The sequence below is a fragment of the Sinocyclocheilus anshuiensis genome, unplaced genomic scaffold, assembly GCF_001515605.1.
Source record: "Sinocyclocheilus anshuiensis isolate Anshui unplaced genomic scaffold, SAMN03320099.WGS_v1.1 scaffold653, whole genome shotgun sequence".
NCBI classification, from domain to species: Eukaryota; Metazoa; Chordata; class Actinopteri; order Cypriniformes; family Cyprinidae; genus Sinocyclocheilus; species Sinocyclocheilus anshuiensis.
The window spans coordinates 1,192,209-1,217,847 of record NW_015540902.1 but is presented as its reverse complement, the minus strand read 5'-3'; the positions used below and the strand labels follow the sequence as shown (position 1 = coordinate 1,217,847).

The window sequence follows — 25,639 nt, the reverse complement described above, 5'->3', positions numbered from 1 at the left end:
ATTAATTTCTTGGGGAAGTTCATGCAAGCCAAATCTGCGCAGGTTTAGCGCAAATACTGAACTCGTGAGACATGACGTTATCGAGTATATTGCATAAACCAAAAACACACCTACAGAGTGCACGCATAAGCGACTACGCATTTAGAGTGCGTTCGTTCACTGCATGATTCAGTCTATTAATATGCTTTAAGAATGATCACATAATTCAAGATAAGGTGGCAGAAAATGTATACATTTACATCATTTCATATAGTTAATCAATATCACATGGAGTGCTGTTTTTTTATTTTTATTTTTTAAATCAGCATTGGTTACAAATGTGATATTGATTTTATACAACAGTTCAATAAACAATAAGTTAATATCAAGAGACTTGCGTTTTAGACACCATATTGGTTGTTTTTGCGCTATTTCGCCAACAAAAATCATTCCAAACACAGCCACAGCACTGTTTTGTGTTTCTGAGCAACATGACAATGTTTCGTTCCTGAATGAATCAACCGTTTAAATGATTCGGTTCAATCGCAATGACTCACTTATTAACAGTGTCTTGCTGCCACCTGGCGGTTTTAATTGTTTTAATTTTACATTTAAAGTATCTTTTCATTTTAAAAATAATTTCAAATATCAGTATTCAACATTTCATGTTTAAAATATCACAACATTATTTATGCATTTGTAACTGCAGGTTAAAGCATTCCAAGTCCCTCTAAGCTGCATTAATGTGTGAATATATCTAAATGCCACTTCATATGCAACTTCTGCAAAGATGAATTTTGTTGATACTGATTTAATTTGTTTAGTAACAGCCTAAATGTATTATTATTATAATTCACTAATTAAATGTAAGAATTTGATTTAAAAGATGATGCACACTTTTAGTGTGTGTGATGATGCACACTTAAAAAAAAAAAAAAAGGCTTTATATACACTCTTAAAAAATAAAGGTGCTTCAAAAGGTTCTTCACAGCGATGCCATAGAAGAACCACAATTGTACTGGTTTTAATGGAAACTCTAATGGTCCCTATTGGTCTCTACTGGTAATTGGTCACCTTCAATTGGTGGCTTGTTAAAACCACTAAATCCTAATGGAATATGTCACAAAACGCATTGCAGGAAACCATTGTTAAAAGTTAATGGTTGTAATGGTATTTGTAGTGGAAACCATTAGAATTTTTGTGATGGTTTCTATTGTTTTTTTTTTCAGCAGGGTAATTTCTACAATTGAAAGAGAGATTTTGAATTTGGACTGCAGTAACATTACCCATTTAAACTGCTAGCTGTCAACAATTCATACTGTACTTTCAAGCATTTATTTTGACGTAAATGGCAGTAGAGCTTTTATTTTGACTCAAAACTCCAGCTTCAGTGAAAACTGGCTTACAAAAATGCATCTCACTGCAAATCTAGTGAAATGCTGGAATTGCGCGAATGTGAAAATAAAACATAGCTGGTGGCCATTGCATTCCCAAACGTGTGCTAAACACACAGCACATGAAATAAACGAGTTACTTTGTGAAAGCATAATGGCCCAAAACATAACTTTAAAGACCTTTTATGTTAGAATAAGAAGTTTAAATATATTTGGAAAAAATTACAGTTTTTGCCCAGACCACCAATCGGTTCATACCATCACGTGACCATGGTGAGAGAGACAATTTTGCTATTGTGATACCCCGAAATCGATAATACCGTTACATTAACCACGTATCATGAATCGAGGTCATTGCATTAAATGATGATATATTTTACAAACCCAGTGAGCAGCAAGGCAGCCTATCTTATGCTAGACAGACAGATACAGGATTCATTATAGTGTATTCCATGTTTTGTATAATTAGGTAACCACGTTGAGGGCGAGAAGGCTATATATATGTATTCATGTGTTTGTTTACAGCCTAGATATTTCTTTACTGTGGTGTAAACTTGAGAGAGTCAGCTGTCTAATTGATCACACTGCAGCAGTGTGCAATGGCAAACTGTTAGCACACACACCACGACTCCCTAACTGTGTCTTAACAAGAGAGACACTGCCACTCTCTCTCTTTCAGTAGAGGAAAAAAGAGAAGGGAAATTCAGGGGGTTTTCTTCCACTGCAGCCATTTTTCTGGACTTTGAGTTATCTGAAAAATTAAGCTGCAATTATATGCACTATTTTTAGATGAACTTGGTAATGATTAGATGTGCATCAAATGTGGACATTTCTAGTTCGACACATGTTAATATGAAGACCCCCAGGGTCTAGCTGTTTGACAAGGATTACTTGTATGTATGTGAGCGGGAAAGATCTACAATCTCACCCTCAAAGTTTTCTGCTTCAGCGTCTCTTTTCTGGCATCAACTCATCCATTTTAATCAAGCTGATAATTAACCAACTTCATTTATCCTCAGAAGATAGGAGGAAATGAATGTTTGGATGCATGAAATGATGGTGTGTCATGCTGATAAATTTTCACTGTGTCTCCTCAAGTTCATGCCGTCAAGTTATATACTGCAATCTTATTGACCTGCAATGCTCAGACGTTTGTTTTTTGCCCATCAAGGCTGAGGTACAGTTTGTCCAGTATGTTGTAGAGTCTTAAAGGGTTAATTCACCCAAAAATAAAAATGGTTATTTATTCATTCTCACATCGCTCCAAACCCAGAAGACTTTTGTTAAACCTCGAAACACAAATTTCTCTCCAGTGCTCTGTGTTTCTATTTTAATCTTTAGCATACCTGCTTACTGTCACTTCTCACGTTGCCCGTACTTTTGCCACTGTTTCCCTCCATTGAAAATCCCTTACATAAAAATGTTGACGCTTTAAAAGTGTGTAGAGGTCATAACAGTAATGCAGTGAACTGAGTGGTTTAATCCAAGTCTTTTGAAGAGACACTATCACTTTATAAAAGAACATATATTTTTAGGCTTTTATTCACGTGTAAACCTTAATCAACAAAATTATTGGTTTAAGGTCATGTCTAGTATTCATTTTCCAGCATAGTTTTTTTTTTTAATTAAAAGTTAAGAAAATATGTTTTGTCAGCCAAATTTTGAATTGGCAGGTTGTTTTCATGGAATGGTCCATTGATGCATCTTAAAGTCAGCATGAAATCTGAATTGACCAAATTTATTTTCCTAATGCATGTTCCTGTTAATTTTTATTTATACACCTAATTTCAAAGGAGAAAACAATATATATTTTTTTTATTACACCAAAATATAATGAGTGTCTCTGTACATAAACTTGTTTTGAATGTCCTCGTTGAATGTCCTGTTTGATTCTGAAATGTCGTCATGTGGAAGTAAAGTGGGTTGCAATCAACATTTTATGTTGATTTTAAATGTGTTTTTTAGATGTCAACCTAGCATTGACCCTGAATGTATTTTAGCATTTGCATAGGGGTTTGAATAAGGTCAAATTAAAAAAAAAATCTGTTACTCTCTTCCAACATATCCCTTTCATTCTGTGTCTGTGGAGAGAGAAAAAAGAGACTGGATAAAATTAAACCAGAAAGAAAAAAGTCTTTGAGAAATTTGACCCATCTTCCTGAAGTTATATCCTCCCTGTAGACCCTTTCCCAAACCCATGCTAAACCCCTCCCCTTTCTATATTAAGCCACTCCCCTTCTGATAGTGTGCATTTTGACACGTTCTCTGTGGGAGGAGCTTAAATAAGTAACAGGTCATGTGATGGTTCTCATTTCCTCACAAGAAGCTCAATCCAGTAGGGAGTCTGCTGGGTGGGGCTGTACTTCATGTTTCTCTTTCAAGTCGCAACTAAAAGAGAATTTCAGCGCAGAAACGCTGCGTGTTTTTTCTCCCTCGCTCTCTCCCCTCCCCTCATTAATTCATTAATTATTTTTGCTGGGTAACGCTTGCAATAATGAATTCCTCGAGGGCTGAATCTCCTTGCCTGGCACCCGTCTGGTCCCACCCGCCTCGAATGTGCCAGCCGATCTGATCTCAGATGCTGTCTGACACTGCTTTAAACTAATCGGGATTTAACCAAGTCACTTGTATCTAAGGCTGTTGTAACACTTGTTTCTATTGCTTGGTCAGACTCGAGTTTGAACAGATCTCGATCCCCACATTCACTGTGTTATTGAATCACTGTGTCCCTTTAGATTTAGCACCAAAGTCGTGCACACTCTGAATGTCCCGTTGTCTGCAACAAATGTATCACAAGATGCAAAGCATGTAAACTGCAACTCCGAAGGCTGTTTATTCAGAGAAAGCAGCAATGAAAAATGCATTATTTTGTAATTTGTGGGTCTGGGAGCATGCAAAGATGCAAATTATATGTTGTCGATAGGGGATCTGATCTTTTTATGCAGACTCGGGTGTGAATTCCATTGAAAAAAAAAAAATGCGTTCACACCAACCAAACAAATTGTACTCTGACTTCAAATGGATTTTGATCATCATAGTTTTGTTTGTGAATTGTGTGCTGCACATCAGTCGCGGCTTGAGAGTGTGCAAATTTCGCTCTCAATTGTGACTAAAAATAACTGTGTAAAATGCATTTAGGAGTATGTGTGAAAGAAAATGTAGGTCCCTGCGGGTTCTTAAAGTCTTACATTCAATGTTTTTCAAATATAAGGTAATAAAAAGTTTTAAACATCTTAAATAGTATAACATAAATCGCAATTAATTTGATTAGGTCTTAACTTTATGTCTGCAAAACAGGAATCAAATCATGATTATTAGCCTAAACTTCACTTGGCTATAATTCAATGAAGAAAAAAAAAAACGCTGTACATTTCACAGGATAAAATATGACGCTGTTGCATGTTCTATGTGCTTGTGGTTTTAGAGCAGTTTGCAATTACTGTATTTATGCCCGGTGATTGCTTATGATGTACTGTTGATGAATTATGACAATGTTTCTATTGTAGTATGTTCTAGAGATGGTTGTAAGAGTGCATATTTTGTCTCGCTCATCTGATAGGAAGTAGTAAAGACATTTTAAAATAAGAGGATATCAGGCTTGTTTACAATTAAAAGTCATACATCATCAGGGCTCAACGCTAAGGATTTTTTTTCTACTGGCCCGGTCAGGCCAGTGGTTCAGATTATTACTTGCCCTGCCAACATTTTCACTGGCCCTGCCACAAAAAATGTAATTGTTGCCTTTATCATTGTTTTTGATCTATGTTATCTTGGATTCTAATAAATAAGCTTATATGAAACCAATATTTTAGATACCAATTAAATTTTACAATTTACAATTTCGATACAACAAAAACTACTAGCCTGACAAATATAAAATTCAATAATTATTAAAGACAAGTGAACAGTTAGTAAATATGAACAAATGGCAAACAATAGCACAACTGAATATATAGAACAAAGATACAAATGAAGTGATGCTTTAGGATTTTATGTTTGTAGATGTTCAGGTACAGAAACTAAATAATCACATCTAAAATAACATTTCCATATTCTTCACTGTGTTACACCTTGATTTTTCATAGCCATTTGAAATTAGTGGTAACCACTGCATTTTAATCATGAATCGATCAAAAAAAAAAAAAAAAGATTCTACACACGTGTAGCTTGTGCAATGTTTGATTGAAATTAGACTGTATAATTTCAAAATTTTAAGCAAAAATAGAATGGTCTGACTTTAGCTTTGTGAAATTATGCTACATAAAACACCTGCATGAAACAGAAACAGCAGATGGGCTGATTGAGACGCAGATTCACTCTCTGTCAGCAGGTGGCGCTTATAGAACAGCAGTGTTTACTTGGTTACTGTTGTAAACAAAGCAGCACTGTGCATATTAGCACTACTTTGAATGCATTATACCGAGCCAAGATGCAAAGGAAACGCTATGTAAACTTTTCTGAAAACAGTCAGTTCCCCTCAGAAACACATCTATATAAAATTCAATATTTAGGATTGTCTTCCTATATTTCGCAGTGATCTTGCTCTGCCTGCTACAGTATTTTCTCCTCTTTGGATTCATCTTAAGTGTCGCGGGCCTCTGTTAACGGCTGTTTACAGACTAAATATAATATTAACGTAATATTTCCACACAAATTACATTTTGAAAAAAATATTGCGATGCTGTTTGTGTGCAAGCACGGAACAGAGATAGTCTGAAATAAAAAAATAAAAAAATGCCCGGTCGATCGGTGCTTCTCTACTCCACTGTATAAATTAAATATAGATTAATCATTGTTAAAGCTACAAAGTTACTCGCCAAGACCGGTATTTTGACATACTTTTGTATGTATTTGTCCGTTCAAATGCAAGAAAGACGTGGAAAGAAACTCAACTCGGGGCTCGGGCGTCAGAGAGACATCTGTTTGTGCGCGCGCTGTACACAGAACAGCGCGTGAGTACTGAATGGAGTCTTTCGCGCCTTGCTGGAATGCTTTTAAGTTGCTTAAATTTTTTAATTAGCAAGGCTTTACAGATACAAATCAGGGCTCCAAACAAAAAAATTGAGTAAGGAGCCATTGGCTCCTATAAGAAAAAATTTTAGGCGTTAAATAATTTTTTTAGGTGCCACAGAATTAGGGCTGGGTATCGATTCAGATGTTCCAATTCGATTCGATTTCGATTTTCAAGCTCTCAATTCGATTTCGATTTTCGATTCGATTCGATTTTTGATTTCAATTCTCCATTTATGCATGTATGAATTTCTTTTCTTCTGTTGAACACAAAAGAAGATATTTTGAAGAATATCGATAACCAAACTGTTTTGGTCCCCATTGACTTCCACATATTTTTCTCCGATATTGAAAAAAATCGATTCGTGGCCTTCGAGAATCGATATTGAATCGACCACATTTTAAAAAACGATATATCGAAAAATCTATTTTTTTGCCCAGCCCTACACAGAATAAACGTGTTTTATTTATTTTATTATTATTTTTTTAACATTTCAATCATAATTTCATGTGATTGTTGCATCTTTTCTTGAAATTATCAGCATTTTAATCGATCTTGTAGATGACCTGGGAACTAAGGTTCACTTAAAGTGGGAATTAAACATCTTTTTCAACTTGAAATATATAGTCACAAAGAAGTGTTCATGACACAGAATCTGTACCAATGTCATGGACCATAAGCATCACTTGACCACTGAGTTTAGTTTGGGCTCCTCCTCAGTGCATCCTATAAGTGTTGTCATATGTCTTTCACACATTCAGTCTGTTTTTCTGCATTAATAAAATGCAATTTTGTATAGGAGAAGTTGAATCATGTAGAACAGGTTAAGTAAAATATTAACATCCAATAGCGCATAAATATAGCAAAATGCTCTTCTTTATAGTTATTTTTCTAGCTGACTGATGAGCTTATGGACACCAAATGGTTATTCTGAGGTAAATGTATATTACGTTGCAATGTTTACAAGCTTTACACGTTTTTCGCAGTCTGAGATTTTACATGAGACATTTCAGTAAGTTGTACTGTAGGCGTGCTTATAAAATAGGCTACGTTGTGATGTTAATTCATGTTCATTATGTACTACAGTTGTAAAGAGAAAGATATAATGGGTTCACTTGCCGCTTGAACTGAGGCGCTAAAGCGATCTCGCCTGCTGCATTAAAGAGCGCCAAAACTGTATTTATTGTTTGAATTTGGCATAATTTTAAAGCTGATACTTTGTTTATTAAAAAGTAGCAAAGCATTTTGCGATTAATGGATGGCAAGTGTGCTTCAAATAATATGAAGTTCACGCATTAACCGAACAGCATATAGACTAAGATCTTGATAAGAAGAAGCCATATTAGTAATGATTATAAATGAGATTTGTTAACGGTATTGCCAATGTCCACACAGCTGACAGCTTTACCTGTTGTAGTTTGTTCAAGTTGTGCACGAAATAGACTCTGCTTTTCCACACATTTACTTGCACTTCTCTGTCATTTCGATCTCTCTCGCGCTGCACAACTGAGCTGTGTTTAGCAGGTGTGTGTCAGCGCTGCAGAGATGAGGACTGTTTGAAACTCTTTTTTCCACTAAAACTTTGATTGTGCATCGTCTCAGTTTAATACGTGAACATAGCAAATGATGCGATCACAAAACAATCAGGAAAAAAGGCATTACATGCACATTTTTAAGTCATAACATGTAAATATATATAGTCGCCACTGGCGACCTCAGCAAAAACTTCACTCGCAAATTAATATTTTTTTATTCATTTGCACATTTTTTCGCATTTTAGTCGCAGTCTGGAGCCCTGCAAATGATAAACTTTTTGTGACGACGCGGCAGTGGCCCGATTGGGCCAGTGACAAATCCGTCAACTGTCCCGAGCATCTTTCACGCTGGCCCCGGGCCATCAGGCAGTCCTTATTGTCGAGCCCTGCATCATGCAGATTATATTTTTTACTATTGGTATTTCAATTACACAAACTATATCTGGCATTTAAATAGAAAAATATAAATAAATCCATAATTGTTAAAAGCATATAGTTTGAAGCAGAAATATTTAAAAAGCTAGTGTAAGTTTTGTATTCAAATAAATTAAATCATTTTGCTTGTAAATGTTTCCTCATATCCCTTTATTAAGAAAAAAAACAAATGATTTGGTACATTTTCATTGCACCCAAGTTCTTTGTGCACTCCTAAATTTTTAAAGTAGGAGCACTAGTGCTTCTTGGGGAAAAAAGTATCATCAAGCCCTGTTAGTGTATTGGCCAAATATGGATTCATTGCTGTGCAATTAATGTTTAAACATCAGCAGTCTCTTAAATCCCTAGATGATGCGTGCGTGGTTCCAGTTATGAAGTCATATATTGAGTAGTTTGCAAACTAATGAACAGGATCACATGTGAAACATGCTGTTTCTTTGATCTGGTGTGTGCCTGCAAGCTCAGATTCCCCCTCTCATACCTCTCTGACAGCTAAAGTGCGTGTGCATTCTGTTTGTGTCCTGTGGATTATCGTCTGTTACTAGGCCCAGACGGAATCTCAGGATTTTCTGCGCTGATTTAGGGGTAAATTTGTGGAATACTGTGGAATGCATTTAAATGTCTTAAATACACCAAAAGTGCTACACTTTTAATTGGTAACTGAAAACATATTACCAAAACTTTACGAATACAAACTAGAACTTTGCTAATGATTGTATTTTTGTGGAAGTATGTGAGATTTCCTGTAGAGTTGTGTGTACGCCGAATCTGTGAGGGTCTGCCTCTTAAACTTGCGGCTGGCACAGTGTGTAACCTGTTGTTTGTTTGTGTGTGTTTTCAGTGCTGAAAGGTTGTTAGCGAGTTTCGTGAGTGATATTATGTTGCCATAAGGTGAGTTTGCATTGACAGTGCCGATAAATGAGGATACAAAGACCACTGCAAATGAAGTTCAGAAAACAGATAACTGGAGACACATGGTGGGAGACACGCGCGTGGAAATTAATTGCCAGGAAGTCGGTGGTAATTTGAATTGCAAATAGACACCAACTTGTTCCCCGACTTGAATGATTAATATTTTATTGTTTTACCGAGTGAAAATGCCACAAGTGTTTTTCATTAGAAACAAATAGCACAAAGGAAGGAGGGAGAAAAAAAAAGAGAGATTGGCTTAACTGATAATACTGAGTTGCAAAGTAATGAATATCATAATGAATATCGTCTCTGAGCATTAATTTTGGTGTGTGTAGTAGGGCTGGGCAGTATATCAAATATTATTTGTTTTTATGGTAATTATTCTGTTTAAAAGTTAGCAACTTTGTGAATATCACAATTATTTTTAAAGATCTTTTAAGTTTCCTAAAGGATACACAACTTGTGAGTATAAAAGCAAAAGACAAAGACATTTAAATGGAATAGAAAATGTGGTGACTTGATAAGTTTAAGTTCTGTAAATAAAATTAATTGGAATCAACTGATTCCAATGATGCACTGAAATGCTTTCCAAAACAGGAAAAAAAAAAGCCCGCCAGTGCCTATTTTGTACACACAATGTGGATAAGTTATAACAGACATAATATAGGACACACTGGACTGCATAAACACTTCACTTACCCAGTTACCCAAATTTAATTAATAAAAATTATTTTTTTGGCTGAATAAAACTAATTTAGTTTTTTGTTAAAAAATCATGGGGAAAAAAGGGTGCGTTACTAATTGATGTAAAACTCTGATTTACCTTACATTTGCCACACCCAAAAATACTAATTTGTCAAATTTTGAATGATATTAAAAAATGGAAATTTGTAGCAGAAAAAAATACTTTTTATTACCATGTATTATTATTTTGCTGCATAAAAATTGTTAAATATCCTTTCTTGTGTTCAAGACTAAATGCATTTTACTTAAACATTTTTTCACATCTACTTGGCTGAAATGACTGTTCAGTCAAAACGACGACTCCTCTAATTGGACAAATCATTTTTTTAAGCAAACTATAAGCAAAAATATAAATAGAGGTTTATTTTTTGTTTTGTTAAATAGCTGAAAAATATTGGGTTATATTTTAACTATCACCCAGCTTTAGTGTGAAGGTGGGAAATGGATGAGTTGCTCTGTACTTCTGAAAAGTTTTGAATTGACCTTTTCACTCTCCGAATATTTTCTTTTCTTCTCTCCTCCCCACAATACACTTTTGTTTTGCACATTTTTTTCTCCACCATGTACTCTCCCTCTCTCATTCTCGGTTTCAAATCGTCGCACAATTTACAGAAGGTTCCGCCAGGCCGTGGTCTATCCTTTCAATCAGATGCTAATTAGGGGAAAGGAACGTCTCCGTCTCTCTCGCTCACAGACGAAGGGACGTGCAGGTTGAGTGGGAAAGTGGAAAGAGGAGCAGAATACGGTAAAAAATGGAGAGAGGAATGGGAGATGAAAGGGTGATGAGGTCACTTCAGATTGAGAAAAGAGAGGATAATACTTGTATTTTTTTTCTTTAAAGTTTAGCCAAAATCAAAGGTCCTCCAGTCACCGTGTCTGGGAAATGTTCAACTCTTCATAACTTTGTGATCTGACTGCAGAAAATCTTGCTGTTCTGTGAAGTAAATTAAAAAAGTTACCTATAAGTGACGTATTTTAATAAAGACGTTTCTACCCAGCTCATGCCCGAGAGGGCCTTTGACCATGTGTTCTTTAAACATTTATAAATGTCATTCATGGAGCGAGAAATTTGCTTTTCTGCTTTAATTGGGTATCAGTCACAAGCTTCCCTTGGACTGTTTTTACATCCATTAATTAGCCCTATTAATGACTTACTGTACTGTTAGATAAGTGGTTAGTTTGGTGTTTCTGGTCAGTTCATTAATGGCTAGGGTGTATCCAGCTAACGATTAAAGTGCCTTAATTAGCAGCGGCGAGAGGAAAAATAAGGATTAGTCCTGAGGTTCTGTTTTATTTATTTATTTTTGGTCTGAAGAAAAAAGATTGAAAAGGTTTAAGGTTCAGAGGTTTGAGGGGAAATGAACAAGAGAGCCAATAGAATGATGAATGTGCTTTTCTCCTGGAAAAGAGAGGGAGGGCTGTTTCACACAAGAGGAAAAGAAGAAATGTTTTTTTCCTCTAGCATTATAAACATGTAGCTTTGACGGATTTAAACTCGCTGTAGTTGCTGATGGTGCTTCTGAGTCTTCAGAGGTCTGGCTTTTAGTCTGATACCAGTGGCAAATGTAGACGTGCTGAACTAGATATCAACAAAACAGAGATCAAACAGTACACAAGATGTGGTGGTTTGTTTGATTCTGCATATTTTTGTGGTTTGTACATATGTTCAACAAAAACTGTAAACCTTTTTTGCCATTGTACAAAATCATCTCCGGCTTTTTTTGGTTTGTATGTAGAACAGTATGGAATTGTTTGCAATTACTGAAGGTGGATGTTAATAGTGAATCAGCTATCTGATCTCTTCACTCAGTATGACTTTAAAACACTATTTATAAATTTGTTAATAATAATGTAAATATATCATTTTTATTAAGAAATATTGAATTCATTTATATCCATGAACTACTACATACAATTTAATACTACCACTACATCTAAAATACAGTGTTGTATTGGTTTTATTTAAATTGTTTTTATATCAAATTGTTAATAGTGAATCCGTTATCTGGTCACTTCACTCACCATGACTTTAAAACATTAAATTGTATTTATTTATTTTAAATAATGTAGAAATTAGAGGTCGACCGATGTATCGGTTTTGCCGATTAATCGGCCCCGATAGTTGATTGGTGAAACTATGGGTTATCAGCAAAAATCCATGCCGATAGTTTTTCCTGGTTGTGTCCATTGCTGGAGCGGCTGAGAAGGTCCTCTTTATACATAAAAGTCCCTATAGTCTTTGTTATACAGCACGAGAGCGGCCTAGAGGCGGAAATCTGACAGCACGTGCAGTTTGTTTAGATGCGTGATACTGCCGGCTGCACAGAGCACTTCAGAGGCGGATTTAAAACATCGACAATTAAACGGTGTGTGTACACAGTATACTCTAGTGAATGTTTTCATATCATTACTAAGTGATTAATTTGTTGACTAGATTTTATTTTCTGTTCAGTATCCATTTGAAAAACTATCGGTTAATTAATCGCTATGGGCCAGTGTGGTCCAACTTAGCTATCGGTATCGGTAAAATCCAATATCGGTTGACCTCTAGTAGAAATATACCGTTTTATTAATAAAATAATGATTTTATTTATATATTGAATTATTAATTGTTGTACATTAACTGCTAAAGACAATCTTATACTACTACCAATAATGTTGTTTTAATTAATTTTATTTAAATTATTTTCGAAGAATTAAGTTTTAAAGCGGTTTGAAATAAATTCTCAATCTGTTTTTGCTTTGTTTTCTCTGCTACAGATTGTAAAGCTAATGAACTGGACGACTCACTGAAAAACACGTCAAGGTTATGCCTGCATTCCCTCTGGGTTACGCTGAACACGAGTGTGTGCCCGGATCCTGGCGGCGGCTGTGAAATCCACCCTCCACCTACCCCACCCTCAACGTTCAAAACTGGCGATGTCCAGGGTACCGAGTCCGCCCCCTCCTGCAGAAATGACCAGCGGCCCTGTGGCCGAAAGCTGGTGTTACACACAGGTGAGTGTATGTGTGTGTGTGTGGTGGGGGGGGGGCTTCTGGGTCAGTCGGTGAATCTGTATACTCTGTGACAGGGTTGCTCAATTCTGATGGTCTACCTTCAGAGTTCGTTTCATGTCTAATCAAACACACCTGAACCAGCCAATCAAACTTCATGGGTTTACTTGAAAATTACTGGCAGGTGTGTTAGACCAAGACTGGAACTAAATTGTGCAGGAAGCTAGATCTTACAGATACAGATCTGAGCACCACTGGTGTCCCAGACACATATTAAGTCTCGTTTGATGCTAAAAATGGCCAATCAACAGGACCATGTGGGATTGGCATCCTTTTTTATCTGCTGAATAGAATTAGAAGTAGTTTTGAAATAACATTTTAAAGGTAAAAATTACCTTGTGGTAATCAACCCATGTGTTGTTTAAAATCCCTATGACTTCATTTTGTGTAACACAAAAGGGGTAGTTTATAAGAATGTTAATGTTGCTCTTTTTCATTCTAAAAAAAAATAAAATAATAAAAAAAAAAATAGTTACTGGGTAGGGCTGTGTATCACCAGCAAAGTCACGGTACGATACGTATCACGATACAGAGTCCACGATGCGATACATTCAGTGGAGAGAGAGAGCGCGTGTGCACAGGGTTGCCAGGTTGACAAAGATAAGTAGCACACTTAGCAGATATTTCCGTATTGCGCAAGTGTAAAGCTCTGTTTTGGGGTTTACTTCTCTTTATATCAGGCAACCCAGTTGTGTTCCTCTGCGGCCAGATTAAACCTTGTTGTAGCCTATATATGCTCTATTCATTCTTTTTTAGAAACCTTGCACTTTTCTACTCAATTTTAAACGTTGTAAAATTTTAAACAAATTAAGCGTGGTCCACTGCTGCACACGTGCCACAATATCGATACAGGGCCAGCTGTATCGATACTCGTATCGTCAAATCTCTGTGACGATACATCGTCGTATCGATATTTTGAACACAGCACTATTACTGGGGCAGTGAAGCTTCATAAAGGACCAAAACACACCATTAAAAGTCACTCAAGTTTTCTACAATTATTTTTTTATATTTTTGAAATACGTTTTTATGCTCACCAAGGCTGCATTTATTTAATCAAAAATAAAGTAAAAACAGAATAACTGTTTTCTGTTTTAATTACTGTTTTCTATTTAAATATATTTTAAAATGTAATTTATTCTTGTGATGACAAAGTGATCCCTCAGAAATTATTCTAATATGCTGATTTGGTGCTCAAGAAAGATTTCTTACGTTGAAAACACTTGTGCTGCTTAATATTGTAGAAACCGTAATACATTTTTTGTTTTAAGATTCTTTGAATAGAAAGAAAATTCAAAAGAGCAGCATTTATTCAAAACACAAGTCTTACCAATATTTGATATACATATAAATAATATAAGCATTACTAAACCTTATATTTGTTTGAGAAAGCATCTTTGTATGCACCTGAATGATCTGAGTATGTGTCTGTTTGTCTAAATATATGCAATGGCCATTATCTTCTCTGTGTTTTGAGTGTGTGTGACTTCACAGGACCCTCCACGTGTTCAGAATCCCCACGACTAGTGAAACATGTTCCATTAATGCTTTCATTTATCTTGCCATCATTCTCCCCCAGTGTTTTTGTTTGAGGTCTTTTTATTCCTTGTTCTCCCCATCCTGTTTGTTGTCAGAGCGCATTAAGATAAAAGGCGGTTTTGATGTGTCGCTTTTTGATGTCTTGGCCAACACTTGTGGATCTAATGTAGGAAAGGGGAAAAAAAGTAGATGGATAAATGGAAGAATGAAGTGTCTTGTCTGTTATCTTCTTGTGTGTTTGTGTTTGTCCAGATCAAAGTGGTTAAGTTCTCCTATATGTGGACTATCAACAACTTCAGCTTCTGCCGGGAGGAGATGGGCGAGGTCATCAAAAGCTCCACCTTCTCCTCGGGGGCCAATGACAAGCTTAAATGGTAAGACAGGGAGGAGCACACATGGATTTGCATAATATTTTAAGTTGTTGTTTTTTTTTCAGATAAACTTTTAGACTAAAGCCGTATTCGCACGGGATTAGTATTACCTGGTGACCTCCAGTTATTTGTAATAATTGCGGAGGTTGTCTGTGATCTTAATCCCGGGCAAATCGGCCATGTCTGTAATTTGTAAAGTAAAAAATTCCCCCGCAAATGACCTACCATATTTTGCCGAACACCGAGGTCCTGTGCTAATATTAGTCCCGTGCAAATCGACATCTCTGTGATTCGGCCAGCATTTGGCGGGTCGTATATAATTTTTCGAGGTTTTTGTTTCCTGTGTGCCTTTTTATCCATCTTCCGCGAAGAATGGAGCTGCGTTGGAGTGTTTGATAATATTTTGGTTGCTGTCATCATTAGGGCTGTGTATCACCAGCAAAGTCACGATACGATACGTATCACGATACAGAGGCCACGATACGATACATATCACACGATACATGACTGCACTGAATTTCACCTCAGCAGAATTTAGAAAAACAGCTGTTTATTAAACACTGCTTACTATAGTGCCATTTCTAACTATTGGCAGAGCAGGCAGTTGACCTCTGCATTATAAAGGGCCTCCATAAATGTACCACAGTACAATATAGGTAATTGCATATGTTTCATGTTTACATTTTGCACTCCCCACCACGTACAATATTCTGATTGTTTGCATCTTGTTTTTAAGCCCATAAATAACTCTAGCCGAACATGCACGTCTGTGCCAGCATTTATGTGAAACAGAAGCAGTTTGGTGCAGTCACACACACAGATCACGTTGCGGCCGAATTCAGACATTCAGGAACAAACTTTTTAGTGCTGCCTCGCAGTTTTATCAACTAAATAGCTTAATCGCTCAAGAGCTACATTATCTTTCTCAACAAGGAGCTGGTAGCATCATTGTTTCTAAAGGAATTAAAGCCACAGCTTTACTGTTAATAGAAAAACGCGGCAAAACGGTGGTAATTCATACATACACAGCCTCTCTCTCTCTCTCTCTCGCTCTCTCTCTCTCTCTCTCTCTCCACCTCTCATAAATTAACAGTTGATGAATCACACTTTTCTGAGAATAGATTATTGAAGTGGAGATCGCTAAACTGCAAATTTTAACCTGGTGAAATGTAAATGACACAGCGCACAAAACCATATTAGTTTATTTTTTTTAAATCCATCTGGACCATAGAACGGGACTCTCAAAGCCTTGACATCTGGGTATCCGGGAGATAAGTCAGTAAATTTGAGTAAAATCACAGGCTTTGTTTATCCTGTGCGAATGCACCACACGAAATTCAGATGTGGGGGGGTAATTTCAAACTCACACAAGGTCCCCAGATAATACTAATCCCGAGCGAATAGGGCTTAAGACAAAGTGTAACTGCTGATGTAATATTCTTTGTTTTTGAGCAGGTGTTTGCGAGTGAATCCAAAAGGTCTGGATGAAGAGAGTAAAGATTATCTGTCGCTCTATCTGCTCCTGGTAAGCTGTCCTAAGAGTGAGGTTCGGGCGAAGTTCAAGTTCTCCATCCTTAACGCCAAAGGCGAGGAAACCAAAGCTATGGGTGAGATTTTGATCAAATTCTTAAGAATTAATTTTTTTTTTTATTCGGTGAAGGAAGCAGTACGATAGTTTATACCATGGTATTAGCTTCCTTATATAAGCTGTCTTTTGTCTTGTGTCCATCCAGTTTCAGATAAAAAGAATTGGCAGTTTAAAGGTAGCTAATTTCATTTCAGCTATTTTATTATTTCTTATATGAGACCCTGGACCAGAAAACCAGTCATAAAGATAAATTTGCTGAATAAATAAGCTTTCCACTGATGTATGGTTTGTTAGGATAGGACAATATTTGGCCGAGATACAACTATTTGAAAATCTGGAATCTGAGGGTGCAAAAAAAACAAAAAAAACAATTAAATTTACTAAATATCTTCATGGACCATGATCTTTACTTAACATCCTAATGATTTTTGGCATAAAAGAAAAATAATTAAAAAAAAAATTTTTTGACCCATACAATGTATTGTTGCTTATTGCTACAAATCTACCCCAGCGACTTAAGACTGGTTTTGTGGTCCAGGGTCACATATATAAACCATTTAAATTGGTTTTCAGCCAAAATAACTATATCATTTTAGTGATATAAAATTGCTCATACAGAGATTTTTGTCCACCTCTAATCTAGTATATAATTTGATCTCCTTAAAAAAAACTCTGCATAAGCAGAAGCAAATTTCATTCCCGCATACTCATCACAATCAGTGTTTTATGAAACATTTATTTAATCAGAGAGTGTTTTTGCAGACTAGCTCAGTATCGCTTGATCCCTTTAGGGACCTGTAGATCCTACAAACACGGATACCTTCGAAACGAAGTTAATCACAGACTGGCATGCCTCTGAAAGTGTGAATGGTGCGGTATTTTCTGTGAAAGTAATAACATTCAATGTGAACTTTTCCCCTTGTATTATTAAATTTGAGGCAGGCGGCAGTGTTTTAATTGAGATTTTTTTGGGGTGATGGCCTCCAGGCTGTCCTGTTTGATGGGTGTAAGTGGGTTTCAGGGGGTTTGGCCTTCAGTGCCTCTGAATTACAGTCGCTCAGATGGAACAACTTTATGCCTGATTTCGCTTTTCTGTTTTTTTTTTTAAACCAAGTATTATTCATAGCTGGGTGTGTGTGTGTTCCTGTAAGGTGGTTTTGTTATTCTCATAGGAAAAATATTTCTGACATCCTGGTGTGGATGTTAAAACCTGGTGAATGCGCATTTATAAATGTAAACATAACACATTGAAAAAAATCAATGTGCTTATGATATGAATGTGGGTATGTGTGTGTTAGGTCAGTGAACTTTGTAGCTCGCAAGGTTATGGAGTTTATTGGTATATAGAGAAGAAATGGTGAAACAAAAATGTGTGTGTTTTGTTAGGAGCTTTAGTCTTCAACTAAACATTCTACTTTACCCAGTTTTTGCTCTGTCCAAAAGTTAATTAGTTCACTCAAAATTGAAAATTCTGCCATCGTTTACTCGCCCTCATGTCAAACCCAAAGAGTTTATTTCTTTTATGGAACATATAATGTACAGATTGCTGTTTTTAATGCATCTACAATGAATGAGGAGTGTAGTTTTCAAACTTCAAAAAGGATGCAAAGGCAACAAAAGTGTATGATAAAGTGACTCTATATGACGTGCACTATATTCCAGGTGTTTTGAAGTCATATGATAGATTTGTGTGACGAACAGACTGAAATTTAGGCAGTTCACTGATAATCTTCCCCTCCATTTATCTGTTAAATGCTGCGACTGATCGTTGAGTGAGTTAAACTCGTGAACTGGATCAGTCTGATTCATGAACAAATCTTTTTTTTTTAATTACCTTTTTTTTGTGAACTGAATCAATTGCCAAGGACAGCTGGGGCAAATGTCAAGGTTTTAATGACATTTTAGTATGTTCCTTACACAAAGCTATCGAATGGCTGGCTGCAGAGGACATGAAATATATCACACCACATTTTGATACTTAAATGCTGCTTTTTTTGTTATTCTAGACCAGGGGTAGGCAAGTTCGGTCCTAGAGAGCTGCAGTCCTGCAGAGTTCAGCTCCAACCCTAATCAGACACACCTGAACAAGCTAATCAATGTCTTCAGGATTACTAAGGCTATAGGCAGGTGAGTTTTGTTTTCAGGGTTGGAGCTGAACTCTGCAGGACTGCGGCTCTCTAGGACCGAACTTGCCTACCCCTGTTCTAGACCATGATGGATCTAGTCTTCATCCACATCTGTTATATTTGAAAGGATGTCAAGGATATTCAACTATTGTGCTGGATAAAATAAAGATTTGTAAATAAAGTAAATGATGACAGAACTTTAATTTCTGGGTCCTTTAAAGTTCTCCTCACCACATCTCTGCCCATGTGTATATAGGACAAGACACTAAATGCTTGCTTTTATTTTGATATACAGTGAACTAATTCTCTAAATGAATCGTCCTTGCGCCAATGCTGACGGTTTTATACAAGCCTGCATTAGATGTTACACAAAAGGCGGCGAGCTCCGCGTGGCCTGGAGAGATTAAACTGAGGTGCGAGCAGCAGTCACACTCTCATCTTTTTGAAGAATCTCACATATGGGCAGAGGAACGGGAGCGAAAGAAAGAGAAAAGGGTGCCAGGTTGTGGCAGCGAGATGAGATGAGAGGTTGAACAACCCCGTCTCTCATTTTCCAATTTTCTCATTTTCTGCACCTTAATGGGCGAAAAGGCGCTCCTTGTGTTTTGCCCCGCACTCCCCCTCTCTCCTCCATCTCTTTCCTCTACTCAGCGTTCTCTCCATTTAGCGCCCCTCTGGAATTGGGGAGGGGGGTGACGTGCTTGGGGCGTCCCAGGGGACGTGGGAGCGCCGACAGACACCGTACAGTGATGGGGAGAGTTTTTAAAGTGGGACGGAGGATGAAAAAATGGCAGCAGAAATTGCTCTGTCGGTTCTGGATCATTTAGAATCCAATTTAATCCTGCCCTCCTCTTGGGGGAGAGCGAGATGAACGAGAGAGGAGGGGGAAAAGCAGAGGTGGAGAAAGAGAAATAAAAACAAAGTAAAGTGCTTTAATTAAGAGGGCTGTGTGAAGGCACTGGGACTCTGCAGCATGACTTGTGTTTATGGAGTCAGTCATGGGCATGACGACGAACAAATAGAGGTGCTGAGGAACCTGGTCCTCTCTGAGGATCAGTGATCAGGTCTGATGGACATATGAAACCAGTTTCAGGAGAGCACTGGATGGTTGAGTAGTGTATAAACTACTCAGTTGACGGTCCTTTCACTGCGTGCTGTGTGTAGTTATACAGATGAGACTGCGTGCTGGCAGATATTGATTCTGAATGTGCTTTATTGGCTATTGACCGTTTGATGAACATTTACACAACAGAGCTTTACTGCTGTTGCTCTGAGCCCCGTGTGGCCCGTAGCTGTTAATACTCCCATAGATCAACATTTATAATGCTGACAGTTTCACTGTAAAGCCACAGAAGGATGAGGATTTAAATGATTTTTTGGCTGGTCAACCACATTTGTGGGTGAATATCTAGTATATCTAATTCAAATGCATGTGAAATAAATGCACAAAAACCTATTTAATGTATGTGAACCTAAAAAGAAGTCTGTACTCTTTGTATTCACATTGTCCATGGCTTTGAAAGTGGAATTTTTTTTTTGTTCACTTTAGTTGTTTTGAATTCATATTCTATTTGACTACTTTTTGAAAACACTCAAAAAAAGAAATACCCTTTTTCAACAATGTGCAGATTGCAGAAGCTAACCGTGATATGCGTAGGTCCAACATGCACATTGATAGCTTTTGTCTGTTTTATGTAATATTCAAGTTCGTGTCGTTGCTTCTAAGCAACAACATTTCCTGTCAAAAGTCAATTCGAGATGCCGTTGTTGGAAACTTTTTCCTCGTCGAAGCAGAGACCAGGAGACGTTGGGATATGTTTCATACAGAAGTCACTCTTTATTGAGGACTCGAGCGTCGCTGCAGTCATCCAAGTCTGACTATAGCTCAGCACAGTAGAGTTTATATAAATTTTAAAGGGGCGGGATACATTCAGTAGAGGTGGAGACAATCTAACCCATAGCATGCAAATGAAGTACAGGCAATCAGCCCGACACCGGCATTTTCCTAGCCTTGATCTCATCAGCATAACAGTGTCATTCAAATGCATAGGTGCTAATCCAATCAGTCTGACAGTCCTAATCCAATCAGTATAACTACTCAAAGACTGGGGCAGAGGCACCAAGAGCCATTACAAACAAAAGGTGATCCCCACCCCGTACAAGTCCCCCGCCACATCTGTGCTAAAAGTATCAGCATTCAGCTGGTGGCAGGTGTTAATTTCATAACCTGCTATTAAACTCTGTTTGTTTTTGTTGCTCTCATATATTGTATATTTAGTTTAACAATACTTTGCAGTGTTCTCATGTAGCCGGACGATTGACTAACAACATAGTGTGGTCCACGATGCAGCTTATTCCAGCCAAGAGCTGCCCAGAAACCAGAAGTTTTTACAGACCCAATCGAGACAAGCCGATCAGAGCTGACTGTTTATCATACCAGGAAGTTAAAGGTGTTTTGATCTCTGTATGTTTGTACAGGAGTGTCAAGGTTAGAGGAATTATTGGATAGTGTTTACACTGGAGGATTGTGTTGATGCTGTTTTGAGAATGTCAGTTTACTTACATTATTGTTCTGACATTGTGCTACTGAACTCTCTATTAATGGCAGAGTGTAAGTCGAGGATGTTGTTGTTGTTGTTCAGAAAAATGTGACAGATCTCGCTATATTTCTCTTTTTATTGTCACGTAGCCAGACTTTTGAATATTCTTGTCAAATCTGTCCACTTTACAGCTTATTCTGTCCAAGATTCACCCATATAGACGGGAAGCGACCATCTAACTAAAAGACCATCTGCTAAAAGATATAATTTGCTTGCTACTAAGTGGCTCGAGTGTAATTCTTGGAAATCTTTCAAAGACTAGATGCCATGGTCCTCGCAAACATTGGCAAATCTAATGAGGAAATTTTCTCCAGCAGAAAAACCTGTGTATCCTGACACCTGAAAATTGCGTATGTGCAAGCCAACTGGTTATTTCAGCCAACTTTTGCTTTGTGTGTGTGTGTGCGAAGTACGCATCAGGTCATCTGTGGGCGGTCAATGGGTGTTTCGTCCAAGGCTGAGACTACTTGACGCCCTCAATGTCTTTTCTCAAGGAGTTCGAAATTGCGGTGTTGTGGATTAAAATGGTTTGCTGTTGAACTCTGGTCAATTGATGCATGCCCACAGGAATTCATCTAGTTTTGCTCACTTACAGACGTGTTTTAAAGTATGGGCAAACAGAACTTGGCCTTTCGACCTCCCTGGCTTTCTGTGTTTGTATGCTTAGTGCATTTGCGATCGAGCAACCTTCTCTTTTTCTCTCGGTGTGCCAGGACATTAGGCACTGTGCCCCAAAGCCCAGTGCCGGGGCCTGAATATGTATTGCCACTGGCTGCTCTTTCTATTTCATTGCTTTAACTCTCTCTTCTCCCTCTATGCATAATCCATCTGTCAGTCCTTTTTATTGGAGCTGTATTCTGTCAGATGTCCTAAAACACTCCTCCTCCTTTCTGCTTGTGTATTCGTGTCCACAGAGGCCTGACCCTGGTTGGATGCCAACAGGAACTTGCCCTACCCTACTGCAATTGGTTAGTTGCTAGACGTCCCCAATGAGAGCACAAATTTAGCCACTGCCCTGATCTGACCCCAGACCTCCTCGAGAGACCAATCAGTGTCTCTATCACTCTTTCTTTCCACCCCCTGTCAATCTTCCACTATGTTTCATGAAAGGTTTATGCATCTGTGGACAAGGGTTATGCATAAACATGTGAAATTACATAGTTTTTTGCCTTTTTTGTCTTCATATGACCAGCAAAGTAGCTTTCACCTGTGGTGTGTTCAAGCCCGTATGGTGTGGGGATTGAAAAATTATGTTTTGAAATTCTGCTTCTCCCATTTAATAGGTGAGTAACTTGATTTACTGAGGAGTTCTTGATTCTGGGAGGGTTAATTACCCACCGGTCCATCAGCATCTTCTCCAAAGCAGCTGAATCAAACCATGCCATCTGTGAACACTCTTGTCTGTCCAATTTGAGACATCACAACTCATGAGCAATACGGGCAGTCACGTATTGCAAAAATTACCTCAGCAGGGGCATAACTTAGACCAATAAATTGGCCAATACTTGACCATTTTGAGATGTATTTTTTATGCATGACTCGTTAAATTCGACCAGTTTGGAGCAGACGTCACAGTTACGTCACTTGCAGCTGCGCGCGCATTGTGTTGGCAGAAAAACACTGGTAACAAGTGGAGGCAAATGGGTAAAATCCATGGAATAAGAGAAAAAAAAGTATTGTTGCACCTTTGGATGTCAGAATTGGAATGCAAATCATTTTTACTGAATACTGTCATCAAAGACACCATTTAAAGCTAAACGCAGATATTTAAACGGACAGACTATGGATGAAACCTGTTATGATTACTTTTAAAGCATAAATTTGATTCAAACAATAGGTCTACATAATATTCACATATGCAGTTCATAGGGGACATATTGTATTAGCCCTACAGTTACAGCATGAAATACTATTTAAACCTATAACATTTACCTATTTTATCTCACAATTCTAACTTTTTTTCTTGCAAATGCAAGTTTATATCTCCTAGTTCGGACTTTAGAACTCGATTTAACTCAACTATAGCAAGTTTGCCAATTCTGTGGAAAAATAGCAAGTTTGCCAATTCTGTGGAAGAAAAAGCCAAATGCGTGGCATATGAACTCATCATTCTGAGAAAAGAGAGAATGACAAGTTGAATTTTCTTATCAGAATTGTGAGATATAATATCGGAATTGCGAGAATAGAGTCAGAATTTTGAAATATAAACTCAAATTTACCTTTTCTATTTTTTTATTCCATGGCTTCCATAGACTGCTACTTGAAAGCTGTCATTTTCACTGTAATCACATAATCACTGTTTGCAAACACCGAAATTGGTCTATATTCTCTTGTTCTCTCGTTATATAAATCTCTAAGGTGTGTCTGTTTTCCACACAACTAAAAGACAACATTTATAATTTGTTTTAATTTAATTTAACGAAAATAATGTGATGCTAGGCCACAAAGTAAGTTAGTTAATGTATTTACTTGCCGGTTGACGGTTAAGCACACTTCGCAACTGCCCTTATCCCACAATGCTCATTATTGTAAAATATGTGAATGTAAAATTTTCAAAGTGTTAATACATCTTAAATACATTCGAATATATATTGTAACATCTATTTAAATTGAATCTGGAGTGGACATGTGCTCAATTGTCACATTTGATGTCACATTCATATGTAAAAAATAGTAATCGTAATAATTAGCATTATATTGTCCTTTCTGCTATTGGATACCTGCAGCAGCAGTTATTGGAAAGCTGCTGTGACTTAAGTTCTGATTTGAAGGGAGACCAGGGTCTTCCTGAGGCATGTCTTTGGTTGCCCTTCCAGTGCTCCTCTATTGCGCAGATCTGTATGACTGTCACAGTTGAGCTGTGAACACACAGCCATTTCACACCATGTTAAAACACCTGCACACACACAAACAAACAGCAGCAGATTAACCGGCAATGACTTAAGCCCCAGCTGCGCTCGACCGACAGAGAAAAGAGGAAAGATGCTTCTCTAGAACAAGTGTAACGCTTTAGGAAGAGAGGATGTCACACTTGAGAGAGTGTGCTTGTCACACATACCCACAATGCAACAGAAGCACAACGGAATCTATTCATCTCTCCTTTTTTCGCTCTTCCCCACTCTCTGTGTCATGTATTTCTCTTCTCTCCCCTTCTGTGTATGAAAGTAGTGACTAAGGAGAAATCCTCCAGTAGGATTTTGTCGACACATCTTGATTCAGCATCACTTTCTTGTATTCTTGTTCTTCATCCTTCTTTTGTTGTTCCTTCTTTTCTTCTCTTTCTTGTCTTATTCTTTTTCCTGCTTTTGTAAACTCTTCCCTTCTTATTCTTGTTCCTTTTACTTCGTCTTCGTTGTCTTTTTCCTTTCTCTTCCATTTATTCTCCTTCCCCTTGTTCTCCCTCTTATTCTGCCTCTTTTTTTGTTCCGGTGTCATTTAAAATTGATAATTAAACTGCAAATGCTTGTTGTCACTACACTTTTATTGTAGAAAGCTTATTGTAATGGGGGAGATCTTTTTTTTTTCTCCCCCAAAATACCTTCCAGTGTGGCTTATGTGAAATTGAGATGAACCTGATCCTGCTGGTCAGCTGAAACATCTGCAGTCAAGATGGAGTGAAGATTTGGACATAGCAGCTATAAAAATACAAATGCATTCATGTAGGTTTAAGGTGCTTTCAGAGAAACTGCAGGAGAGTGAAAAATCACAGAATAATCAGACTGGTTATAATGCAGAAATTAATGGAGAGCAAGATTATAGACCTTGCCAGACAGGCAGAAAAGCCTCTTAAGGAGTATTTGAATTCAGATTAGTCTGAGATATGTGTGAGATTTCTTGCATAGATTGTTTTTGCCTCCCTCTAATACAGAGACTGAATTATAGTGCATGGTGAAAGTTATTTCGATGGGATTTTGTTAATAGGTCATGCCATTACAGAGACCTGGAGCAAGGCCGGTGTTCTGTGTCCACCTAATCAATTTTGTGCCAATATGCTTTATTTTTTATTTTTGTGCAGAGAGCCAGCGGGCGTATCGCTTCGTACAAGGAAAAGACTGGGGGTTCAAGAAGTTCATAAGGCGAGACTTCCTCCTGGATGAGGCCAACGGACTGCTGCCTGATGACAAATTGACACTCTTCTGTGAGGTAAGCGATGCATGACCAATCATATGCTGCACTTCCTTTCGTAGGTTTAAAATATACTACTTTCCAAAAGTTTGGAGTCTGTAAGGTTTTCTTTTTTGTTTTTGAAAGTTAAGTCTCTTATGCTCCGCAAGGTTGCATTTGATCAAAAATGCCAATAAAACTTTTGTTGTCTATTTTAATATATTTTAAAATAATTTATTCCTGTGAT

At 37.4% G+C, this 25,639-nt stretch overlaps 1 protein-coding gene across 2 annotated transcripts in view; it reads left to right on the top strand.

Moving 5' to 3' along the window:
• Positions 1 to 25,639, top strand: part of LOC107689092 (speckle-type POZ protein) — an 84,100-nt gene that overhangs the window by 39,927 nt on the left and 18,534 nt on the right. For both annotated transcript variants that reach the window (XM_016486997.1, XM_016486998.1), the window contains exons 3-6: positions 12,771 to 13,007; positions 14,856 to 14,977; positions 16,430 to 16,581; positions 25,304 to 25,431. In XM_016486997.1, coding sequence (XP_016342483.1) covers positions 12,930 to 13,007; positions 14,856 to 14,977; positions 16,430 to 16,581; positions 25,304 to 25,431 — 480 coding nt within the window. In that variant the 5' untranslated portion in view covers positions 12,771 to 12,929. The remainder of the gene's footprint in view (positions 1 to 12,770; positions 13,008 to 14,855; positions 14,978 to 16,429; positions 16,582 to 25,303; positions 25,432 to 25,639) is intronic.